This window comes from Carassius gibelio, chromosome A11 (assembly GCF_023724105.1).
Source record: "Carassius gibelio isolate Cgi1373 ecotype wild population from Czech Republic chromosome A11, carGib1.2-hapl.c, whole genome shotgun sequence".
Lineage (NCBI taxonomy): Eukaryota > Metazoa > Chordata > Actinopteri > Cypriniformes > Cyprinidae > Carassius > Carassius gibelio.
In genome coordinates, this window is record NC_068381.1 from 22387925 (window position 1) to 22415152 (window position 27228).

At 37.7% G+C, this 27228-nt stretch overlaps 1 protein-coding gene across 2 annotated transcripts; it reads right to left on the minus strand.

Annotated features, from left to right (window-relative positions):
- Positions 1-1132: 1132 nt before the first annotated feature.
- On the minus strand, positions 1133-27204 carry pparg (peroxisome proliferator-activated receptor gamma). Of its 2 annotated transcripts, none has more exons than XM_052610476.1 (7): positions 26944-27204; positions 14918-15226; positions 14522-14691; positions 10420-10558; positions 6993-7192; positions 3786-4254; positions 1133-2681 (listed from the first exon to the last, which is right to left on the minus strand). In XM_052610476.1, exons 2-7 carry the CDS (start codon positions 15222-15224, stop codon positions 2434-2436), a joined length of 1533 nt encoding a protein of 510 aa, XP_052466436.1. In that variant the 5' UTR covers positions 15225-15226; positions 26944-27204; the 3' UTR covers positions 1133-2433. The 2 variants fall into 2 exon arrangements, with proteins under 2 accessions (XP_052466436.1, XP_052466435.1); XM_052610475.1 differs by lacking the exon at positions 26944-27204 and adding an exon at positions 26797-26916.
- Between the last annotated feature and the right edge of the window lie 24 nt (positions 27205-27228).

The following is a 27228-nucleotide window of genomic DNA, read 5'->3' on the forward strand; positions in this document are numbered from 1 at the left end:
TTCTGCGAACTCAAAATTTTGGGTGAACTTAAAATGATTGCGTTTTCTAGTTCCCAGCATGCTTTGCATCAGAAAACAAGGAAAATGAATGTAGAAATGAAGTGTTATTTTGTGTGTTTTTACAGAAGATCAACACAGAGGGACATAAGTCAGTACTCAGATGTGTTCTATTAGGATTTACACCGGTTTCTGTTATGTTGGTTTTGTAGCGTTACTGTTGTGGTGAAGAGAAGAGCCTGTGGTTAGGATGAGGATGGACAGAGAAAGACTAAATAGGAGTGTATTTCCCACATTATACCAGTTGTGAGTGAATTACTCTCTAATTATAAGTTGAGAAATATCAATATTATAAGATAACTGAGATAAATGAAGGCAACTGGAAATGTAATTTTTTATTTTACGTAAACTTAAAACGTTAAGTTTAAACGTAAACTGTTTACCTTAAAAAATAATTAATGTCATGTACATTACATTTTTTAAATTAAGCTGTACTTTAATTAAAAGACTTATTTTTTTCAAATAGTAATTCAAGCAAATAAATCCATATATTAGCTAAAAAATAAACATATTTTGTGGCAAATTTCGGAGTTGAATTTAGTTTAGAGTTTGAAACACATCTAGTTTAAGCTCGCTGGTTTTGTTTTAAAATGCTTTTGACCTTAAGGAGATTGTGAAAGACATCACTCATCAGAAACGAATGATGCCAGTCTCCCACTTCCCCTTCCCCGACCCCCGAAAACAGCATCAGACCCAACGCCCTTCAGCGTTCCAGCTCCTTCACTTGACACTGAGGTGTAACCAAAGAAAGAAATACTCCTGTCCCGTCCAGCTGGAAATCATATTTTGTCAGAGGAGATATGCATCTGCTGCGGGGTGCCGTGAAGTTCACGTTTTGCAATCACAACAGGGTGTGTTCAGACACACACGCAATAAAAGCATGATATAATGACTCAAAGTAGCTTTGCGTGTTACGGAGCTGCACGCACCCAGCCTGCTCAACACTTCAATAGGAAGACATTAATTAAACACACACACACTGCAGGAGCGTAGGCGGACGTGATAAAGGTGAGCAGCGACTCAAACATGTCTCATGTCAATCAGAGGAGGAGAAACTACACACTTGAGCCTCAGCTCATATCACTGAAAATATTTATTTACATATTCAAATACAATCGACATTAAACGGCTTACACGTCATTACAAATTTATGAAAGATAATCCCCTTTTTATTTTTTATTTACATACATTTTATGAATTTTAGTAAAAAAAAAAATTAAGGCTTTAGAATGATTTGGAAAAGAAATCCTGACTGAGAAAGATAAAGCAAAACAAAAATAAAAAGTCCCCAGATAAAAAAATCATATATGTTAAAGACAACACATTTAATTCAGAATTCAAGGCAAAAAGAGCAGATGAAAATAATCTAAGTATGGCTTGTGTTTGCTTCACGTATAAGCAAAAAGAAAAAAAAGAGGAAATTGTCACCTGTGACAAACATCAGTGGTTAAAATGAAACTACATGCTTATATATTCATATATTCTGTGCATAGTTTGAGACAAACCCCAGCTCTTTGGTTCATCAGATGATAGTGGTGTGTGTGTGTGTTTAGTTTTCTCTTTTCTATCCAAGACGAGTAACTTTTATTGTAGCCCTAAATGAACAAACATCGGAGACGTATATGTGGAGATCCTGTAGATGTGAACTCTGTTAGCGCTCTTTGAAACTTTTTGATAACGGCCAAACATTAAACAGGGTCTAAGAGTCTGAAACCACAAGTTCTTCCTTCTAATTGATTTTTAATAAAACAAATTTAAATATAGAATAAATTAAATATAAAAGAGTGACAATCACCAGGTTAACGTCTTGAAGCATGTCAAGTATGACTTGAACATTTACGAATTAGAAATTACATCAGTAGAATTGGAGAAATCTCTATTAAATGAGTTCAACATGGTGATTGTCACTATTTGAAATTAAAATGTATTTATATGTTTCTAGTCATCTATTTTTCTTTTCTTAAATGCTTAATTTAAGGGTTAAATAAAAAATCCCTAGCTTGCAGAGTGGTGTCAGACTTTTGCACACCGCTGTATTTATGTCATTGTTAAAAATGAAATATGGAGTGTGACTTATGTTTGCGTGGCTTTATCTGTAAGAGCTCTGAATGCACAAACACACGTGTGGTTTTAAATCAGCTGGTAAAACATCTTCACAGTGGTGGTGTCCTCTTTAACCAGCGCCGCTGCATTGGGCACGGCTCTCTTGAAAGCCTGAAACGAATCTCAAAGCGGCCGCTGTCAAACGCGTAACACCCTGTTCTAGTTCCTCTGCTGACAAAAGTTTTTTTTTTTACAGTGCAAAAACTTCACCGACTACAACAGAGCAGTAAACCGACCTCCGAATCGAAACAGTGTGCATCTGCAGAGCACACACTAGTACAAGTCCCTCATGATCTCCTGCAGGAGCGGGTGCAAGCACCAGTCCACCTCGGTCTCCTTCAGCAGCTGGATCAGCTGGACGTGGTCGGTCACCAGCTGACGCAGGTCCGTCATCTTCTGCAGCACTTTGGCGAACAGCTGGAGAGAGTCGGGGTGGTTCATCTTCAGCTGCAGCTCCAGAGAATGAAGAACCGTCTCCTGGAGATCCTCGATGGGCTTGACGTTCAGCAGACCCGGGCGATCTGCCGGAGGAAGACGGAGAAGATTATCAGCCTGTCTGTTCAGAGACAGCGCTTCCTTTAGCCAGGAATTATAATAGACCAAAGAGATTTGTGCTACAGATTTGTTTAGGTGAATCTCAGAAAGAATTTCAGGTGTTTCAGTCATATTTTGGCACAAAACTAAACTAAAATAAATAAAAAATAAAAATAAATAAATATAAAATTAAATACAATTATTTATTTGAAAAAAGATATTAAAAAATAAATAAAAAATGTATTAAATAATATTATGACAATAATCATTGACGATAACCATCCCACTCCCAAATTCTCATTATTCTGATAAAAACATCACATTAAAACGTTTACAAAATAAAACTCTCTAAAAAAATTTATAGATAAGGTAAATTATACAAATATTTCACAATTGTTTTATGTTTTATAATCCCCATCAATTAAAATTTTGTCAAAAAAAAAATAAAAAATACCACAATGTATATTCACATTTATTTATTTGTTCAATTTTTAATTTGTAATTTTTTTTTTTTTTTTTTACAATTACACAGGTTGTTTATAATTGAATTCATAATAATAATAACATAATTAAATTTAAATAAATTGGGCATCATTTTCTTTCTGACCTTCTTCCTGTCTTTCCTTGCCAGTGTTTTAGCTTCACCTGTTCTCTAGGTTTCCTTTAGTTTTATATTTTAATCTTCCACAGAATATTTGATCAAGTATTGGAATCACCGGAGTTCAAGCTTAGCATTTTATTAAACGACAGTCAACTGGTCAACAATAAAACACGATGATAACCTCACTGCACACGCTTGCAGAGCCTTGCGGTTACTGCCGAAGTGTGAATTAAACAAGAATCGTGATAATGAGTCAAATATACGGCTGCTAGCTATGGTTTCATTGAAATTGAGGTATGACACAACTTTGTGATAGCTCAGATCACACGAGTTTGGTTTAAGCTCAGTGGAGATTGTATCATGAGTCACTGAGCTTGTGGTCGACCTGAAGTAAAAATGCAACTGAGGTTAATCTTATCATCTGCTTGTCTCGTTGGTTAGACAGAGTAATGAAACCTGACCAGGTTTGTCTTCTTGAAGCAGGACCCACCTCCGCTCAGGATGATGACGGCCAGGAACAGCGCCATGTCGCTGTCGTCCAGCTCCAGCATGTTGAACTTGACGGAGAACTCAAACTTGGGCTCCATCATTTCACAGAAGGGTTTGCGCAGACTCTTGAGGAACTCGCGGGTCATGAAGATCTGACCGTAGGAGATGAGGGTGCCGTCCTTGTTCATGAGCGGAGACATCATGATGATGAGGACTTCGATGACGCCGTACTTCAGGAGCGTCACCTGGTCGTTCAAGTCCAGGTTCACGAAGCCGGGGATGCTCTTGGCGAATTCGGTGACTTCGCTGACGGCTTCGGCCGAGCGCGACTGGCAGCTGTGGAAGAAGCGCAGCTCCACCTCGTGCATCACGCCCATGTCGGCCCTCCTGTGCTCCTGCATGGGCATCTGCCGGCAGTTGATCATCTGCTCGCCCTCCAACAGAGACTTCATGTCGTGAATGACGAAAGGCTGTGAACGAGAAGAAGTGTACGTTACAGAATTCGCAATACAAATAAGACACGCTTGCTTCCACTAACAAACTATGTTGTAGTAAAACAAAACCAGACCATATTTTCAACGACTAGTCGAGACCAGCTCATACGAGTCCAAGTCCTCCTGAAAATAAGTTTTTGGACTCGGACTTGAGACTTGAGAGTTGGCTCTAAACATGAAAACATAAATATATAAATGCATATCTTGGCATTGGTTGAATATAAACTTCTCAAGGTTTCTCTGTTGCGGAGATGTAGGCCCAAAACATACTCTATGCAAGAAGGTTCAAGCTGTTCATTAGCTGTGTCACAGTTCAAATACCAAACGAGTCACAGCGGCTTTTCCATATCGAACTGTTCCCCAGGCCATGAAGGATACTACAGATGTGATCTAAACTATCCCAAGACTAAATACATGTCAGTAAGGCTGCCCTTGACTAAGAACTTTTCGTTTTCGTTTTAAGCATTAATCAACTAATTGTACGTTTATTAATAAACCATTTAAGCTTGCCACAGTGTACGTGGCTGTTTGCGTGTTTCATACGGATTACATAATCTGAGAATATTTGTTTTCCATTTGAATTTTGAAAGTAGACATTTCATTCTCTATAGATATATAGATTTTTTTATCTCTGTAAGGCAAATATATACACAGTGTTTCAAGCTCAAGTTCAGAGAGATCGAGACGGCAGAAAGTGCATCATGTTTGCTTTCAATATTTTACAAAAGCACAGTGTTTTTTCATTTATTTTTTTATTGTGAGTGCACACAAATAAACAGAGTCTTCACAGATTTGAAAGATGTATTACTCTTTTCTGTATGAACAAAAATGAAAAAATATTTTAGGAGTAAATGAGCGCAGCAGCGCCTCCATCTGTCCTGGAGTAAGCTACTGTTCAGCTCCACACAGACACAATAGCACACATTTCTCTTGGCTAATATTACAGTGAGAAGCCATGTAAGATGATACGCCACATTTGTGATGGATGAATGATAGGCGAGTGTTTGGATGTCCTGCCTTATGTAATGAATTACCATAGACTAGCCTTTAACGATTTGTCCGCCACGAACCGCGTGACTTCACATCTGGATTTCTTTCCCTCCGACTAAGCGACTAATACAATTTTGGTCGACCAACCCTCTTATGGTTGACTAGCGATTAGTCGAGTATTAGAGGGCAGCACTACATGTCAGAGACAAAAGGATGCCAGATTACACTTTTAAATATAAGTATTAGGTTTCAGCTAAATCGAATATCTAACACTACTAAAACAAACACTTTAATATCCAGCGAGTTACATCCACTGTTGGGAGCAATGCATTACAACTAACAAGAGTTTCATAATCAGATTACTTTTTTTTCAGGTAACTTGTAAAGGAATGCATTACTTTTTAATTTAGTAGTGAAGATATCTTTTTAATTTCACTGTTGGTGTGAAAGGGCTTTTACATTTGCCAAAAATATAACTTTTTTATATTAAAAACAAACATTCAAGCCCACCCTTGAGAAAAAGAAACGCAAATGTAACACAATACATAATTTCGCATTGAAAATAACTCGGTAACACAGTTAGTTACTTTATAATATTGTACGCAATTTTGTAATGCATTACTTTTAAAAGTAACTTTCCCCAACACTGCTTCCTGTGTATCTCACGAAGATGTAATGTTAAAGGGAGATTACACTTTCACATGAACGGACCAAGGTGAACATATTTAGACTGTCCTATTTTAACTATGCTCAGTTTGACTTTCACAGCCTTTGAAATTTGTGTCCGACTGAAGTATTCAGCAAGAGCGCTAAATCTCCGCTGTTAGCTACCTGATGTATAAAACAGCCAGTTTAATGGCACTAACTTTGCTACATGAAGTTAACTCTCATATTGAGGAGGGATACTGCGATGACTTCAGAAATGCTGTTGAACAAAAAGACTTCCTACGTAATAATTTCAAACATGTCGTTCCACCTCAAAATCAAGTTAGGCAGTAATATGACAGGTCTTCTGCAGATGGACTCAGAATGAGCTCTTCTTGTCTAACTCTAACTCCTCTCAGTGTTTACTCGTGTTAGGACAGAAAACACCGTCTCTGAAATCCCAAGCTGATCTTTCGTTTTGTGTCAGCTTCCTTCGAGTCAGAGAATGTGGAACTGATCAAGCTTGAATTAAAAAGGTTCTGATATATAGATTTATATCCATACTACTTTTAATGTTTTTATAGGACAGTCTTTCTGCAGTCTGTGCCTTTATAAATATTTCTCCTCCAACGAGAGCAGATGTTTGGTATCATTGGCTGCATTAGTCAAAACAAGCATCTAACAGCCTTGGTCATATCTCTTGTAAGGGACATGTGATGCAGGCGTTTTATGTGTGGTATGTTTGATTTGAACTTCTTTCTACTGTCAACAAAACTGGAATGTTCCATAGGTTTCTCTCCAAAATTGGAATAACAACCAGGAAATAATTCTTTGGTTTAGGGAATGTTCTTGTCGTTGTTTATGATTGGTTGTGGACGGCAATAGAGGACATGATTAAAAGGCATGGCGTGAGATTATCTGTGTGTTCAGTTAACGTTGGAAACCTGATTTTCTGCCTAGGCTACGCTTCAAGTGCACTGCTCCTCGTGTTGCGTCTAGACAGCTACAAAGTGCTATCTGTGATGGTTTCAGATTTCTGCACCAGTAAAAGGCATCTACACATATATTGTCAGACTCACTGTGTTGTCGCTGGTCTTCCCTGAGAGGATGGCCCTGGCCTTGGCTTTGGTCAGGGGGAAGTACTTCAGATAGGACTCGTAGAGTTGCCTGGCCAGGGCTCGGAGATCAGCCGATTCGGGATGCATGTGATCCACGTCAGTGGAGAACTCCGCCAAGAGCTTCTCTTTCTCGGCTTGGGGCATTCGACCAAAACGAATGGCTGGGAAAAAAGCAAACAAACAGACAGTTGAAAACCCCCAAGTCCCAGATCCATCATGTTCGCAGTCTTCGCTGAACGTCTCGGGCCTGTGGGGATATTGTGTGGGAGTTTGTTTTCAGCGTTTCAGTATGTTAGCACACAGGTCATCACGACCGTTTCAAACAGCGCCCTACTTTCTCATTTCTATCTAAAGCAACGAGGAATATTTAATCAGAAGTTCTCAAATATATTGTTTTCGACACACTTAGTATGATGGTATCTTTTGAGACATTCATTACATTCAGTAGTATAGTAATTCAGTGTCCATATGGGTCCATTATAAACAGCTTGAATTTTTGTCATGTTAATGCGAAAGCTGAAAAGATTGAAGATACAACAGTAAAATGTGCACATGACATTGATCTGATGGGCCGCTGCAGTAATCTAGACATGTCTTTACGCTGCTCTATCTCTGTCGTTCCATATGTAATAATTACCAAGAGAACAGGACAGAGTCTTCCACACTTTACAGCCGTCACTGAACAAAAATATATACCTTGGACCAACTTTTGGACTAACTGCTTGATTTGGTTCAAATAAAAAATGTATACAAAGTAAAAAGATTATTTTTTAAATATGTTTTCTTTGGACATAAGCCAAAAATGTTCAACTATAATTTTCAACTAAACATTTTATTACTCAATGTTTAATTTAATTTTGTTTACTTACAACTAAAAAGACTTTAACAATTCTGTCATGTTTTTTTTTTTAAATATGCATCATATTTTCTGTTATGTACTAACAAGTGTCAATTTAATTTAATTTAATTTAATTTAATTTAATTTAATTTAATTTAATTTGGGGAGTTCTATTTTGCATTTAGATGAACTGAACAAAACAGGTTTAAACCTTTGATCTGTCCATTATACAAATGCACTTTACATATGGTTGTTTAAATTTTTACAGAGTAGAATATAAACGCAGAATAGAAGTGTGCTTTAAAAAGCGTTCTCCTTTTGTGTTCCAGGGAAACAAAACAATAAAAGCATGTGTATGGAACGACATAACAGTGAGTGAAAATAAAAACGGCAGAATGTTATTTATGAGTGAACTATTCCTTTAAGATCTCAAATGTAAAATATGTTATCATTATTAGTTACTCATTTCAGTATTGCATGGAAATGTCGTAAGGATTTTTTTTTATGATGATCACATGAGTGGCCTGAAGTTAACACAGCTTCTAAACTAACAATGCCATCCAAAACCAAATGCATCTGTGCATTGTAATCTCAACTTTGCGAACCCTGTGCCTATTTCTATCGAATCTAGGACGACTGAGGTGATCAAAGGCAACAGAAACAAGGACATAAGACATCTGTGCATTCTGTGCATGAAACTGAAAATACGCTGAACGTGAACTCTGCTGAAATCGGCATTTTTAAGTGTCTTCCGACAAACCTTGGCTAGTAAGACAGATAAATGTGCAAAAGTGCCCTCGATTTAATGCAGAAGATGAAATTGTCTATACATTTCTTCACATGTGAAAATATTTGTAAAACCTTTGATCGGGATTGTCTGATGGCTGTGTTTGGCTCGGTGGGGGTTTGTGAAGTCTGTCACCCATGCGGCTTTTGAGCCAGAATGGCAGAAGTTATCTAATATTCCTAATGGTTGTGAAACATCATTTTTTTCATGTATATGCCTCGACTTGCTGATTGAGATGACGTGTGGATTTCTATCACTCCTTTTGTAAACTAGTCGGTCTATGTTTCTCCTGATGTGCTTGGCTCGAGGCCAGGGCCAGTGACACAGCATGTTTGTGGCGGCCTGTCCACGCTTTCATGAATCATTGATAAAGAGACAGGCGGCCAAATCCCAGCCAGATTTCAACCAACCACTACAATGTGCGTGAAAAAACAGAGAGAGAGCGTGTGAAGGGGAGGAGTGAAAACAGAGCAAGCCAATGGGAATGTGGCGAGCTGATAACACTAAACTTGACTGACCTCGCTGCATGCAACATAACACCTGCAATCAACTTCAGCGCGCTCGGAGAAACACAGCGCAAGGTTTACAGAGACGGTTTGTGAGAGCCTTCACGGAAAGAATCCGGAATAAAAGCTTTAAGCTAAATGGAAAAGAGGAAATGAAAGTATTAAAGGAAAAAATAAAAAAATAAAATAAAAAAGAGAAGCATAAAAAAACCATACATGTAAGCATTAATATAAATAAATATCTTAATTTGATAGAATTTATTATTTAACATGTAGTTAAAAAATGGAAAATATGAAATTAAAGAATAAAAGAAAACAACTACAAACAAACAAAAAACTTAAAAAGCAATTTAAATATAAGAGAAAAACAGACTAGTAAACTAAAACATTAGATAAAAAAAACATTACAAACTGTACATTTAAACATGTATAATTACATGGGTTTTATTTATAAGATGTTCATCGTTGTATAAGATCCTTTAGGAAAATAATCTGTAATAAAATTGCTTTAAACTAAATGGAAAGGATAGAAGAAAAGCATTAAAGAAAAAACTAAATTAATGATAATAAAATATAAATAAAAGCGAAAATAGACTACCAAATTAAAACTGTACATTTAAACATAAATATATAAACAAATATTTATTGTATTTCATAAAAGTTTATGGGGGGGGGGACACTCTGTAATAAATGCTTTAAACTAAATGAGAAAGAAAAAAATATTAAGAATTTAAAATAAAAACAAACATTTATAAAAATAGATACAGCAGACAGACACACTTATAGATAGATAGACAGATAGATAGATAGATAGATAGATAGATAGATAGATAGATAGATAGATATCAGCTGATGGTAATGATGTGGTGATCCACACTGAGGTGTTTAACCAGGACTCATGCGGTCGCAGGGTTGCAAGTAAGGTGTCACTTTGCCTTTCAGCCCGGAGGCAACGAACACACACATGCAAGCACACACACACACACACACACACACACACACACACACGCACGCACGCACGCACACACACACACACACACACACACACACACACACAAGATCTCTGCACATTCTGAAAGAAATGCCACATATGTTGCAGCAGGAGACCACACAAAGGAAACAACAAGGCACATGAGGCAAAGTGCAGTTGTCTCAGAGCGTAGCATTGAAAGAGTCTGCCTCGAGTGGTTCAAACAGAAACCAGTTCTCTGAAACGGCAGGGCCTTTCTCATGAGCGCGGGTTCATGCTCAGCTCACCGTTGTGTGACATGCCCACCATCAGGCACTTCTGAAAGCGGCAGTACTGGCACTTGTTGCGACTCTTCTTGTGGATGCGGCAGTGCAGGTCGCAGTGGTCATAGACCAGCTTCAGGCGAATGGTCCTGCGGAAGAATCCCTGGCAAAACAGACAAGGAATGTCATTAGGAAGGAAGGGGAAAAGGCTTTCCTGATGCCTTGTTACAATTCTTTAAAAAAACATCTGATCTATTCAGCTTATTGTCAAGAAGCACAATAGCAGTTCCTATAGACCGAACGCTTACCAGCTGCCACTAATAGTTACGTTTCACTAAAGCCTGTTTCATTAGTTACAGGAAAACTTCAGCCCAAATGAAAACCTCTAAATGAAAACCTTCTTACTCCTCAAAAGGAAACATCTGGAGAAATGTACCAGCTGCTCTTTTACACTCAAAAAGGGACTGAAGCTTTGGATCTTCGAAAAGCATGAAAAAGTGCCATAAAGATTTACCAAACAGGATAAATTAGCATCATAAAAAAAATGCTTTTTTTTGGGAGTAGTGCAAATACTAAGAAAGTGTCTAAAGTAAATCACCTTGCATGATTCACTTAAACAATAATTCATGCAAACTCCTACAACGCAATAAGCTCAGACGAAGGTCATGGCTTTTCAGTGCAAATCCTGACATTTTGTCCTTTATAACCCCAGAAGAAGGCTAGCTGCTAGTAAACATGGCCCTCAGTATCATAAAAGTAGACCATATGACTTGAATCTAATATATATATATATATAGCAGATATGTGTGAGGAACTGACTGAAAAAGTAAACCTTTATATCCTCACCCGCTCTACTTTTAGTTTATGAAAGCAGTAACAACGTCTGAACATTTTTTTGTTTGTTTGTTAATTAGTTTGACTCAGTTCTCAAAACCTGAAAACTAAAAATTATTTGTTCACAAATCAGTCTGATCTCATATAACATAATCTTTTGCCTGAAAAACAAACAAACACTGGAATCACATGGAATATGGATATTGTATAATATGGAAATATACAGTGATACTCCGTACATATCCTCAGAGTAAATCTTCGCTTCGAATCCAATCCGCGTAGTTAATTACGACATGCCACTCGAGTCATTACACACTCAAAGATAACCTGAGGTCTCACGAAAGCACGCTTTTATCTAAATAATATATCATTAAGAACTGCCTGCTTTGGACTTTGGCCAGAAAACAACTATTGGTAGTGTTTGTCTTGGCTCGAGATCATTAATAGAGAATGCCTGTGCGATTATTAGGAAAACCCACACGGTTGGACCTCACCAAACACCTGCAACGGCAAATGTGCATCATTAAAAAATGATCATTTAAAAAAAAGAGTAGGAGCCATTTCCATTAGAGTGCGTCCGTTAAAGTGGAAACAATACGGGGCACAAAAAGACGTTGACCGAATCTATTTTTGGTAGACATTTTCGTATACTGGTGTAGTCAAAGACTGGCTCCATGCAGTATTTTTAAGTAGGTGAAAAATACATACCGATGTGAGAACTATACACACAGGAAAGAGCCTTTTAAAAGAGGATGTTTTTCATGCATTTACTCTGCCTCTTGATCACTCCTCTTTTAAATTTAGAAACATTGTAGGCCAAAAATATATAACACCGTGGCTTTCTATTGTTGAACACTAAATGAGTTAGCCTGGTTGGCTGAACTCATCTCTGAGCATTGTGAAGTGATGGGACGGCGGAACAATACCTGCATTGGTTCCATTTATAGTAAAGCCCTGGTGTAGGAACATCCCAAATTTAGCATATTCCGAAATGTGTTTTTCACACAGGCGCGCATAAAACGGTTCTGGCGAAGTCCTTTCATTTTTCGACGAATGCAACACATTGAGCGGGATGTGGTTAACCGCGAGATTTGCATTTTTTTTTTAAAGGATCATCTGCTTGCAAATTCTTCACATCAACACTTTACCTAAATGATAAATGGCGTTTATATTGTGCGTATAAAAGGTGTTAACTGGGGAGCTCTTTTGAAGCTTCTGTAAGATGTATCATCAAAGAGCACATGTTGAGTGTGTGGGAAACGTGAGCACCTGAGATGTCTGGGTCACCCACTCAAATGATTATTCTTATTGAGACATATCTTTCTGCCCATGTATATTTTTGCCACAGTGGAAACTTGCAGAGGGGTTTGCGGTTGAAGTGACAGACAGGTTCAGATGTATCAGGCAGGGCATTTTCAGACTTTATCTGCATGTCTGAGAACCGATTCGATGTTCGATGTGCTAAATTTATCAGAATGACTGGAAGAGCTTGGTGTGTTCGGGGTATTAACGCATTCGGTTGTTCAAAGCTCCTGGTGTGTGTGTGTGTGTGTGTGTGTGTGTGGGCGGTGTGGTCTGTTGGTTAAAGATCTGAGCTGAAAAGCAAAAAGTGGTGAGTTTGAACCCCACAAAAGCTGTCACCTCTCTGCATCCCGTAAGATGCTGAACTCCCACTGGCTTCTGTGCGCTGAGATGATGTGGAATTAATTATTCAGCTAGAATTGAGCGTCATGCATGAAACAGTTATAGTTATTGTCATGATCCCAGTCTTGGTTTGTGGACTCTTATTTTGAAGTGTTCATGGTCCCCTTTGTTTCTGTTTTCCCTTGTTCCTTTTCCCTCGTCATTGATTAGCTGGTCTCTCTTGTTACCTTGTTATCTGTCTAAGACCCATTCAGTTCCTGCTCAAGCTGCAGAGTATTGCTTGTGTTTATCGCTGTTTAGCCGATAGCAGCGTTACGGAGCCAGTTCCCAGTCTAGTTCTTAGTCCGGTTATATTCTTAGGTTAGTCTCGTTATGTTTCCTGATTTCCAGGTTTCTGATTCTTGCCTGTGTATCTTGGATTTACCCATTTGCCTTGCTATTTCGGACTGTGTTTGCTCCTCACTGATTACCCCTTTTGTCAAGCTCTCTGGATGTCCCTGTTTAGACCATGTTTATTAATAAAAGCTCGCAGATGGATCCACTCGACTCACATCCCTGTCACTCCGATTACAGATATCTTTATATTTTTGTCGTTGTTGGTGTGAACGGGCTTTAGTTATGTGTTAGCGTACACATTTCACTTCCAAATCTATAAAGGGCTTCACACTTAAAATCTGGGGTTCAAACGTGGAAATTAAACTAAGAAATGTTAAATTTAAATGAAATTTATGCATTTAGCAAACGCTTTTATCCAAAGCGACTTTCAGTGCATTCAGGCTATCAATTTTTACCTATCATGTGTTCCCGGGGAATCGAACCCCCAACCTTACGCTTGATAACACAATGCTCTACCACTTGAGCTACAGGAACACTATATGAATGAAATGTTATAATGTAAAATACATTTTTCAGTGCTCAAATGTGAGTAAATGAAAGACACTGTTCATGTGACTTTTTGTAGACGCTCAGATTCCAAACGGGACCCAAAATGTAAAATAAATATACTTTTTCAGTTTAATGTTTTAATGGAAATCTTCAATTGTGATTATTATATTCTATTCATTTGTTACTTATTATTACAATTATTATAAAGGTAATAGTTGATGAAAAACGCTACATTTATAGTCATTAAAATGTATTAAATTCTTAAAAAGCAGGATAAAATATCCAATCGCTAATATTTGAAGCCCACAAATTGCGCGTACTAGCTCTCATTCACATATTATTTACACTTTCAGTACATCGTAATAAATACACATAATAAAAATAAAATTAAATAACATGGGAGTTTTTATATGGAGTTTGTTTTTAGAAAATATTTTTAATTTCTCATTTAATTTAAAATGTTACTTTGTAATTTAGCAGTAATGAGTGAATCTACACCATTTCTGGTGTGGTTTCAGGCGGCCGAACAGCAGCGTTGTACATTGTGCTCAGAACCTGTTGAGCATCCGGTGCTAAAAGACGGCAGATGGAGCATGCAAATAACAATTCATTCTTAAAAAACATCTACCAAACGAGGCCTGGATTCATGACAGCTAGTGTGGGATTCAGACACTTTCTCTAAGCCCCAGTGACAGCTTTTTTCCTGAGAGTGTAGTCAGTGTTATTAATGAGAGAAGTGATCTTTAAAGAGTTCAAGGCTTACCTTGCAGCCCTCGCAGGCGTGAACACCGTAATGGAAGCCAGAGGCCTTGTCTCCACACACACGACACTCAATGTTTAACACGGAGGTGGACTGATCTTCATGAGGTTTGGAAAAGGACAGGCTGTTCTCCACGAACTGTGGAGGAGACTCGGGTTCAAGTTTGATTGAATCTGAAAACAGATCAAAGAGAGCAGGTTTGTATCGAGAGTTGGACCAAAATGCATTAATCAAACGGCTACTTACTCTACATAATAGGGTACAAATAAAAGGGCTGAAGGAATATTCATCCAAACATAAAAAAGGGTGAATAAATCATTTTTAGGTGAACTATCCCCTGTCTACTGGAAAACCATCACGCACAGTTGTTCCCAGTGAATGAGTCAAACTGAAGCGTACTTTGGTGTTGGTGTGCTCTGTAGCTGCTCTCTTCAGCAGTGTAGCTGCTCTCTTGAGCTCTGTAGATGCTCTCCTGCATCCTGTAGTTCTCCTGCGCTCTGTAGTTGTACATCTGCGTCAGATCCATCATGTGCGGCATCTCGTTCTGCGGCGGACTCGGCTCATACTCGATGCCGGAGATGGTGGTGTAGTCCAGCGTGGAGAAAGGTTTCATGCCCATGGAGTGCGAGCTGTCATCGAGTTCGTCCAGCTCCAGAGCGCTCAGGCCGAATCCCACCGGCCAGGCAAACGTCTGCGTGTCCACCATGTCTGCCAAAGAAAGACCAGCCGCAGAATGAGGCCAAAGGCAACCCTCAAAACATCAACAACTCTGGATCCAAGATCATTCACAGCAAGCTTTTCCATAAGCTACATCATATTTTGTGTGTAATTGTTATTTATATATATATATATATATATATATAGACATTTGCCATTGCAATGAAAGTTTTGGCAAAAATACAATAGCTACACTGAAAAAGTCAAATATAAGTGAACTGTTTTTGAAAATATTATTTAATTTCACTGAATCAACCTAAATACACTCATTTATTCCAACAAAACTCAATTCTATGGGTTAAATAAAGTAGAAACAAATGCAGGTTACCATTTTTCAAGTGTACTAGAGTTATTATAAAATATGTGATACCTTGGTCTCAACTTTATGAAAAAATAAAATATAATAATTCTGGCCATGCTTTATTTTAATATGTCCTTATTACAGTGTAATTACACACATATAACTAGATAATATAATTAACAATGTGTACTTACATTTAATTTAGGGTTAGGTTTGCATGCTTGTAATTGTGCGTAATTTACCATTATTACCTTTTTTATATTTAAATGTAATTCATGTATTATGATTTAACAGAGCAATCAAGGACAGGAATATACTTTCTGCTGCTGTGAAAGTTATTAAATTAGAAATGTTGTTACTGTCAAATGTAATGTAAACATGTTATTAAGGTGTGCAAATTCTGCTCAATCTTTAGATTTTTATGATTACATATCTTTAGGAATAGCATCCACGCTGGACAATGTTCAAGGTCACATAAAATCTGCTTATAACCATATAACTCAATTTACTGATAATTAAAACTGATTTAAGTCAAGTAACTAATCTTCAGCAAGAAGCAAGAATGACTATGATTACTTTATCATAGTAATTCTCATAATTATTCAAATTACACAGAAAAAGCTAACATAAATTAACTAGTCAAAAATATTCGTTTACAGCAATGAATCAACCTATACACACACACACACACACACACACACACACACATATATCAATGTAAACCAATCAAAGGCTCTTTAAGGTAACAATTACCATGTTTTGCAGTGTATTTTACTACTGTAAAATATTTACATTAAAATATTACATTTTTATAATTAATTAATTGCATTTAAATAATAAAAAACTGGTAACACTTAAGCGTAAATACAAGCAACTAGCATTAACCAGAACTCAACCTCAAACCCATAGTAAGTACTTGTAGTTTTCCAGGGACTACAGATGAAATGAACAATGTACTGTCCCTGATAAATACAAATGCACACTTTTATAAATGATATGAACATGTGCAAAACCTCTAAATGTCATGTGAGAAAACATTCAAAGAAAGTGAGAAGAGAGAAAACATTATAACGCTTCCGAAAACATGAAACACTACAGTATAACATGTCTAAACACCTCAGATATCAAGCCCCCGAGAAGATGAGCTCCGCTCCTGGTTCAAAAAAACACTTGTGCTGACACTTAAAGATGTTGAAAGTGTTGAATTACTAAATTAGACTGACCTATACAGACTGTTTGTGTGAAAAAAGGAACCGCAGGGAGGAAAAAAAATAACCTTGCTAGTTAGCTCCTATTCAGCATTTAACGCTAACTGATTCTATCACGTGTAAATGAGCTATAAAACACCAGAATAGAGTTACTGATTCAGTTTTCTGGCTTGCATATATCAGAAATACATGCCAAAAATGGTTATAAGCACATTTTGTTTGTCCTTGGACATTGTCCTTCTGTATCGCAGAGGCACATGCTAAAGTGTGGATGTTCAGCAACTGTATAGTTAAAGGTGACGTGTGTAATCGCTTCATTGTAGAATATGCAGAAACAATTAAAGTGTAAGACACTGTAGGTTGATTTCCTAGAAAAGTGTAACGCTGTGTGTCGCTTTCAAAACACTGATCTGTTTGTTTGAGCATCATGGCCAGCAACACCAATTGTTTGACTGGTTTAAAAACATTCATTTAAGTTCAGCTTTTTTTTTTAGTTCAGTTTGCTTTTCCCATTGAAATCCTTTAAAAGCATCATTGCTCTACTGTGGCGATGACAAAAACGAAGCTGCTTGGTGAAAAAGCTGTTTTTGTGTTGAGGTTGCAGCAGCTCCAAGGTGTTTCCTGTCCTTCCTTGAATTATAGCTCTTAAAATGTAGATATTTACAGAATGATGCCATATTACTACGTGTTATTTATATAGTGTGATGCCACATCTCTGCCATCTGTTCTGTGTTCCTCTTTTGGTGGTCTATACTTCATTTAACAGCACAGATTTAGTTTAATTGATTCTTTGCAGGTAAATTTCAGATATAATGCATATGAGACCTTCTGTCATCAATAGCAGCGCCTATCCCTTGTTGGGCGTAGTATTACAATGTTTGTACAGTCACCTATAGTGAAGTCAGTGTTTTAAAGCAAAGGGACTCATTTCACGTGACATACGTTATTAAATGTCTGAATGGTTTTTAAATATTGAATTTAAGATGCGGGCTCTTCTGTAAAGGGTTCAGAGACCGGCAGACAGCTAAATATAGAATACAAATACAGAGAAAAGATCGTAGTTTATAATAAACCAAAGTTTAACATGGTTAACCCATCAATGACGGCCCCGCAAAATGTTTTATGATCAAGGTCCACACTGCAGAAATTGTGTGAACCACTTGTTTCTCCAACATTTTAATACACAGTTCTTCCCTCAGAAAAGCACATATACAACAACAAATGCTCTTTTCCGGGATTACACCTATAATTGACATAGATTAAACAGTTCTGGTCTTGTCCGGACGACATAAAGGGGTTTAAATGTAAAGTTTTCCCACCCGAAAATCTTTCATCACCAGACTGGAACAGCAGCTTTCCATTCATGCTAAACACGAGAGATGATATTATTCACTGGTGAACCTGGATGAAGTGAGATACCTGGAAAGGTTCCCAGTGACTTTCCATAAATACCAACAGGTCTTACACATCCTTATATCCGTCCGATCGGGATGCGATCAACCCGACAAACCTCCCACTCCCAATTGTCTTTTGTCAGTTTTTCTTGATACAGCGAGCTGTAGAACTGTCTATTCTTAGTAAAAGGTTTCCGTTCATAACATGCCCGTTTTGAAATGTGGTAAACATCATTTGCTCTTGTTGGCAAAAGTTGTCACAGCATAGTCAGAAATTTAGTTTAGTGAGACACACTCTCCTTCACTTCTCCATTGACTCAAGTGGTTGAAAACCTAGAGATATTTTGGTTGAAACCACAAGCCCATCGAAATACCTGTATTTTTTGACACCGCAGTGTGTTACGACTATATCTACAGCTTATCACTAGCCAGCACTTGCAAATTCTTCATTACATAACTCTGAGAGACACTGGGGGACAATGGGGTGCTCAACTCGTCGTACTTTTCATTGGCCCAAACTGTTTGCACCGTTATGACGTGCGCATAGAACATAACAATACATGATAAATTGTCAAGTTAATGCCCTGTATCTTAACAAAAGACAACAAACACCACGTGAACCAACCCCTAATGGAGAGATTTCAGTGCTGCGTCCTCCAACCAAGTCTGATCTTGCAGTGAATGTGGAAGCTGAGACAAAACTCAAAACTAAACATCGACTTGAAGAACTGCAGGCAGCGATTCAGAAATCTGTTTCTGATGATAAAACAACTAGATGTTTATTAGGTCTGTCAGTGGATTCAGGGTTTTTACTCAAAGTAATATCCAAATATTTGCTGAAAATAGTTACTTTTTCACCCGTTTGTTTTTTGTCAGACACTGATGCATAAAGTAACAGCACATCTCTGGAGTGCTAAGTTTGATTAACATTACACTGGGATAGATTAATGCGACTAAACAGTATGCTAGTATTATACTGATTGTGATTGTACAGACTTCACTGCTTATGTTAGTAAGTCAAGCAAAGCAGTCTGTTATGTGAAATCTATTCCGCAGGGACACTATTGCAACAGGACTGTGATGTTTTTCACTATTTCCTAAGAACATCAAATAAACGCCAAGTCGAAAAAGAATGAAGCCACACTGTTTAAAGCAAGAAAGATCCCCACAAAAAATAATGGTTTCTAGACCATCAGAAGTCACCCCTCCCAGGAAAGTATGAAAGTTCACCTACTAAAGTGTCATTTCTAGGCTCACGTGTGATTTTTAATTGCTTTGTACTATACGTTGCAGAAGCCAAGGCAATCGCCGTTAAAAGCGGAGCGCGTACAAGAAGAACCTGCTCGGCTGCATTCAGGTTCCAGGCATCTGCACGTCGAGCACAGGCTGACGAGGGACTCTACCGCACACAGAAATGACTTCTGTTTCCTGGAAAGATTCCCAATGGCGATTCTATGAATGATAACACTTCTCAAAATCTGATAATAGGGCACAATTCTTATTTTCTCAGGTTCCTGAAATACGCAACTCTCTACGGTGTTACAAAACCTAGCCGATGATTGTACAGGACAAAATGGCTTTGAAAACAAACATGTGACCTTCAGCTATTTAGTTTGGTCTTGCATCATTAATTAGACGCAAAAACACTGTATTATATTGCAAGTTTTCTAAAATGCTCCACAATTGCTCTCTTTGTCAGTCTGTGTAATGGAAAAGAATGGCACAATGTGTCAACTTGCCAGTTTTCAGTGTGAATGCGGCTCTAAATGTGCTTGGTTGCTGTCAAATGAGCTTCTTTTTTTACAGAACAAACTCTAGAATATGTGTTTGAGAGCGAGTGAATAATGTCGATTTTCTCCGCTGGCTGAACTAATCCTTTGAGCTATTCGCAGAAGTTCGCTGTATCAACTATCACCTGATGCAACTCTTTCCTCAGAAGAAGGATGGAGGAGTTTGTCTTGGTCTCCAGGGAGGGGGAGTACCCAACCTGACCTCAAAGCTTTGTCAAAGAAGGCAGAAGAAGCAGAAACATATGACTTCCTGACCTCAGCACTCAGCTACAGCTACCTCCGTACCGAAGCCTGACCCCTGCCCTCTCACTATGAGTCTCTAGCCAGACAAAGTCGTCTGGCCGCCTACTCGGCTGGTACTGATTTTGCACAGCATGCATGTGCCACTTTGATGCAGGTGTCGCGTCATACGAGTTTCTGACCACATTTTAAGTAGGCTGGCATAAATCCCTTAACCATGGCACGAGTGGACCCTGATTTATTTTTCTGACGTGTTCAAAAATGAGCTCATTCGGGGATTTCTTCACAGTGCTTTTCATCATAAGAAAGGAAAGCATTTAATTACAAGTAATTAGTATTTACCATACATAACCACCCACTGTTTTTTTAAACGAAATACTTCTGAAAAGCATTCAAATCGATAAACCCCCCACCCCCCCAACCAAACAAAAGTTCTTAAAATGACAAAACTACATGATTTTCTGTTTAACAATAAAATAATAATTTTTGTAAAAGTATCAGTGTTTTTCCTCCATTCAATGGAAGTCAATAGTAGCTACGGTGGTTTGATACACTATATATACAAGAACACAAGACAACAAAGTGCAAAATGTAAAACACAGGTAAATAAATAGAAAATTCCTTTACAATTAAAAAGCGTGCCCTATTTTTTACATTGCATCTTCTAAATCTCTCTCTCTTTTTTACCATACAGATTTGAAGCAACATGAGTATTTTCGGGTGAACTGTCCCTTCAAAGCATTGCATCAGCATTCCCTAACTCTGTGTATTGGCTTCTTTATTTTGATTTACAAGAAGGACTGCTGCGAAACACTGGCCTGTAATTTAATTATGAAATCTTTTCACTATTTCAACACTTTGGTTGATAGCCGTCCAGACCGTTTCGACAAGTTTCAGTACACAGTTATAAAAGGAAGATAAACTCTGCACCCAAACCAAGACATGTAAAAAAAAAAACAACAAAAAAAAACACACACATCCAACAACAGCATGTGATAAAACTATATCTCACCCTCACGACCCGAGAGCTTCTCCTGAGGTAAGATCCTGGACAATTCGGGTCGATAAAGTACACTGAACTTTTGACTTAAGAGAATGGGCAAGTGAGTGGCTATTTCTGTGGTTATATTAAATTGAACAGGAACTGAAGATTTTGTTTTTTTTAGGCTGGTTTTGACACTTCACGGCCTCAGCAAAAGTGCAGACAGCTAAGTATCATGTGGTCCTGCTATGAGGTGTAAGGCTAGCCAGATGACTTCCTGTTGCTTCATTCTCACTCAAAACTCTGCTGGTTCCACTTCTCTTCACAGAAGAGCGTCGGATACGAGCAGCACTTCTAATAAAGTGACAAACAGAGGCAAAAGTAAAATTAGGCTGTTCACGTGTCGTCTGAAACTTTCAGCTGAGATGTGTCAAGATAACTGATAAACGTGTACTGATTAAAGTCATTCAGTTATTTTTACTGCCCTTGGCATGACTTTTCAGGCGAGAGACTACAGGGGAACCCCAAAACCAAAATACACTTCTTTTTGTGTGTGAATAAAGAAATATGCACCAAACACACAAGGTCCAGCATGAACTACTGCCCATTTCCATGGATTCATGTCAATCGGTGACTCATCTGGAGATTCAGCTCGAAACGGGACATTTGAGTAAGGGACAAACAATCTGTTCTGATGTTAAAGCCAAACGTTCACAAGGGACTTGAGCAAAAACGAAGCTGAATTGTGAAGCTTCTGAAGCATTTGGACTTGTGCAACATCTAAGGACATGAACTTTCTCCCAATTACTTTTAATAGGAATGAGTTAACGGTGGACAGCTCTCCTGGGGGTTTCGCAGAGCTTCCTAAACGGATAAGGAAGGAACATGCTCTCTGTCAAGGCCTTCATAATGCGCTCCGGCTACAGATCCCATGAAATGAGAGGAAGGGTCTTCCCTGTTCCTCGATGTGGACAGGAAAGCGGGGAGAGGTTTAGTTTTGGTCACATCATGACTGAAAACATGCACCAACGGCGCTACTGTGAAAGATCTTTGGGAAGAGACTCGGAGCTCGTTCCCAAAAAGCTGACGAGCTGAATGTTTAGTGTCTTGCTGACATCGAACCTTCAGTATGAATTACAGTCTTTGATACGACCTAAAACCGTGGGGCCTTCTGGACTTCACCCTAAGTGCTCCATTTCACATTGTACGCTTGCTTGTTTATGAACAATTGCATCACGGTTGTAATTAAACGCCATAAGAGCAGGAGATAAGAATGTATACTCACATTCATGACACACGAGCAGAACGGATTTCTGTGTGAAGCATTCGCAAAACCACAAAACCAAAATTCACTTCAGTCCAAAAATACTAAGTACAAATGATTTACACAGAAATTACAATTGCAATTACAAAAGCATCGTAGTTTTGCACACCATCTATAAAAATATGTCTTAGCTGGTTGAAGAAGTTTAGGCTAAGGATGGAAAAACATACAAAATGACAAACACTTTGTGTTCAAATGCATTGTTGCGACATATGAAAGACATTGTTCTGAAATGTTAATGTAATTTTCTATACTTCTGAAATGTGAGTATTCAAATCTTGTTAGTAACATGCATAATTTATAGGTTGGATTAAAAATTATACTTAATTGATAAAAAAAAAAGAGCAGGTGATACTTTATTTTGATAGTCCACTTAAATGTAACTAACTATGCAAGTGCATGTTAACTTATTCTATTAAGTCTGAACCTAACAGTCAACTAATGAGAGTTAGCTGACATGTAGAGGCAAAGTTACTGTCTAAAGTGGACTGTCGAATTAAAATGTAACCAAAAAGCATTGATTAATTAGCCCCAGTTAAATAAAAGAAATCATCACTATAACTAAAGCACACACACACACATCGTAAACAGCCCACGCATGCATATGTCTCCACGCATGCAATGGTGCCATAACTGGTTCTTGGAAATGAGGTTCCAGCCCACTGAAATGCAAAGCGAAGGAGGCATCTTTGGATGAGGTGTGGCTTACGGCCTCTAATGATGTCAATGCTTCTGTATAATCCTGCAATCTGTGTGCGAACACGTGCAAGATAATGCACTAAAGCATATCTGGTCCATTTCAAAAGAGACGCCATCCATCATCTTTACGCTGAAACCAAACAGCCACTCCTGTAAATGCGCACACACACACACACACGCAAGATGCAGACAAATACACACACACACACACACACACACTGCACTCAGCTTGTTCTGAAAAAGCTGTAACGTGAAGACTGAGTGCTTACTTGGTGTTCAGGTCTCTGTAGTTTTCAGTGCTTCAAAAATAAATGGGCAAAGTGCAAGAATCTGTCTGCAGCGTGTGCAGCACAAAGGGACAAGCATTTTACCCTTCAAAATCAGTGTAAACAGGGTTTCTGCTGCGATTTCCACACCTTACATTTATGACAACAGGGTAAAGTCCAACTCGGTGCATGCCAGTTATATAACACGTCATACAGTCTCATCTCAAACGGCTGGATTTGTTTCACTGAACATTCCCTGAGCTTTTCAACATGCTAAAATCTGAAGCCACAAATCTGAGATTCAAACGCTAATTCAACCAAAGAAAGATTGGTAACACTTTATTTTGATGGGCCGTTTTGAACATTCCTACATGTCTACTAACTCTCAACAGATTATTAGTAGACTGAGTATCTGCTAACTCTTCAATGTCACGGTCTCCCAAAAGACATTCTGCGGACTATGAATAACTTTACAACCTAACCCTAACAATCTACTAATACTCTAAAGTAGAGTTAGTAGACGTACACTATAAACAAAATCAGTAACATTTACCGTAAAATACCAGCAGCTGTGTTTACCAGAACTTCTCCGTACAAAAAATATGGTAGCAACATTTTAGGTTTTACAGACTTAACTTAAATTCACAATAAAATAGCATATTTCATTAACTGAGTTAATGTTAATAAACCAACATATTTAAGTACTAATATATGTTTAAAACTGGTGGTGATGAGAAAGTCACATGATGAACCAAAGCTCATCACAAACTGTTTTTCTACGAGCCGAGGAGGGCAATACTTAAATACAGAAGGGGCACAGTATCATTCATTCATACACTAAACCCCATCCCATTAAATCAACAATATTAGATGTGAGCTTTACAGTGTTCCTGTGGCTCAGTGGTAGAGCATTGCATTAGCAGCAAAAGGTTGTGGGTTCAATTCCCAGGGAACACACATACAAATTAAAAATAAATAAAAAATGTGTAGGCTGAGTGCACAGTAAGTTGCTTTTAAAGCATCTGCCAAATATGTAAATGTCAAGACCTTATGTACACAACTGATAAGAAAAAACGTTATTTCATAAAAAAAAAAAACACACATAAAATATGAAGTGTCATGCAGGGGATTCTGGGAGTGTCAATTTATGGTTTTTCACTGTAAATTATACAATGACTTTCTTTTTCACCTCCAAGAAATTTATTTTTAACAGTATTTTACTGTAAAATTACATTAAATGTAATTAGATTTATTCACTGAATATAGTATGGAAACTTACTGTTAACCAGAGAAACAGGTTTTTATTGTAGCATTTTTACAGTTATTTACTGTTAAAATCACAATCTTTTTTTACAGTGTAGGTTTTACTCATTACTTGTAGTCAACATAATGTGTTAAAGGGACCATCAAAATAAAGTGAAACCAACATTTAATATATATATATATATATATATATATATATATATATATATATATATATATATATATATATATACAAATTTTCGATTTCTAGAAGACTAATCAAATTGTCTTGCTTCCACTGAAGCACAAAATGTTTCTTATAAACCATGCTGGAGAACAGGATGATCAAAGAGACAAAATATTGAATCTATGTTCATATTTATAATCACAATAAATAATACTGATGATACAGTTTGTAATGGAGCATTTGTGTTCAAACAGACAACAGGATCATCATATTCACTAGTCTCATGCTTCTGGACTGTACATGTAAACACACACAGACACAATGAGGACGTAAACAGCACACCGCTGTCAGATAAATGTGCATTGTACATATCACAATAAAACACACAACAATTACGGGCAGGACTTTGAGAAAACTTTTCAATTTCGATTTTCAGTTTCTGTTTTTTTTTTTCTCGCCCTCCCACTTTTATGATTACTTACTATGCAAAAGCACAGTCTGAACCGAATGACAAAGCTGACCTCAGATTTACGGGTAAAGCAGAATTAGATTTTTCGTGACCACTGTTTCACATTAATTTCGCAATTTTTGTAACACGTCATAAATGTCATAAGGTTCTTTGATTTCCCTAAATAACAGCAGGCCAGACTTTGTGCGTAAGTCGCTATTTGTGACTGTCACAAGAATCTGACTTTAGTTCTTGATTTAAAGGGAGCTTACATCAGCAAATACTTTTTTGTTCTTTTTTTATGTTACAGTAGTTCATATATAAAACTTACACTAGCCGATGTCAGCCTTTATTCATATTGTGCCCTCATCGATCAAACAAACAAACAAACAAACAAACACATCCGTTTTTAAATCTGTGATAATACCCAAATATCATAAATACTGATGATGTGTCCGTCTTTAGGACATTGAAACATTCGCACAGTAATTACAGTAAATTACTTCATCTGACTCAAATGATCGTGACATGATATTACATACACACATCTATAGTTTAAAGAGTATGTTAGCTGGGCAACTTGATGAGTTTCAATATATTTTACAGCATTTTTACAATTCAGATGTTGTTCTGAACCAGAGAATAGTGCTCCACCAACCCCAGCGATCACACGCCGCAGTGTATAGAAAACAACACTAAGCTTTCATGTATTAACTTATGTCTAGCTCCATAATGATGCTTTACATCGATGTTAAACATCTAATAACTAGTAAATGCTATTTGACAGTATTTTTGTAAATTTGACACTAAGAACTTTTACTCAGTTAAAACTTGCAAAGTAATGACTCTGTTAAGCCAACATTTTCACAAACACTACATGTGGAAACACAACTTAATCTCAGTCTAAATCTCAGCTTAAATATAGTTTCTGTTGTGTTTGCTGAAAAATCAGTTCTCTGTAGAGGTCTCTTTATAACAAGGTTGAAAGTAAAAAAGAAAAATTAAAATTTAAAAATTAACTATTTGGTCATTTAAGAGAAATATAACCGAACATCACATCAAGTATCAACTAACAAACATTTATTATTGTATCTATATATAAGGCGAAAGCAATAACATTCAAACAGTGTAGCCAAAATGTCCGAATACTTTTTGTGGCCTCCATATTGATCAAAATGTACTGTAACTTATTTACTATAACAGCCAAACACTTTCCAGTAAATAAACCCAGACAGAAACATCCCTGCTAATTCTGGTGATTTCTAGTGTAGTCTAATATTTAATGTAAAGATTTTACAATAATGTTACGGTGTCTCAACTCATAAATCTTAGCCATGCAGAACAGGACATTTTCCTGAACATCCCTCATTGTTGAGATCTTTCAAAATCTGTGAAACTACACTCTCCTGTCAATTCATCTTAAAAAGCCTAGTGTATGCTATAATTCATGTAAAGTGTTAAGATCTTGGCTCACACTTACCCGATGTAAATGATGGCTTTGTGAAAGTGAAGCGGCTGTGCAGCATATATGTGAGTTAGAGTTAGCAGTGTGAGAGTAAACGCACAGTATTCACCTGCTGCTCACTAGAGGTGGTCTGTCTGTCTTTCTGTGAGTGAGTGCACTGACCTGCAGGGGTCTCGTGAAGGTGTTCAGTGACGCTCCAGATATGTCCTCCTCTGCTGCTGTGTGAGAGATGCGGGACTTCTGCTGCTGTCCGGCCGCGCGCGAGAGCTCCACAGCAGGCTGCGTGCAACAGGTTCGGCTCGAGCCGAGCTACAGAGACAGGAGTCAGGGCGCGAGAGATGCGCGGGGCAACAACTACTCGTGACTGTGTCTCAAACCAAGCGAGCTGCCTACCTAGACAGCATTCATCTTGGAAGATTATTTGCGCTAATACAAACCCGCCCCCCC

What these genes read in the sequence shown, in the direction of transcription:
- pparg (XM_052610475.1), bottom strand. Translation starts at nt 26,842, where the DNA reads ATGCTGCACAGCCGCTTCACTTTCACAAAGCCATCATTTACATCGG. An exon ending in GGTGGGCATGTCACACAACG is followed by an intron (nt 7,193 to 10,419) that starts GTGAGCTGAGCA and finishes CTTTTTTCCCAG; the next exon opens with CCATTCGTTTTGGTCGAATG. An exon ending in CGTCATCATCCTGAGCGGAG is followed by an intron (nt 2,682 to 3,785) that starts GTGGGTCCTGCT and finishes TTCCTCCGGCAG; the next exon opens with ATCGCCCGGGTCTGCTGAAC.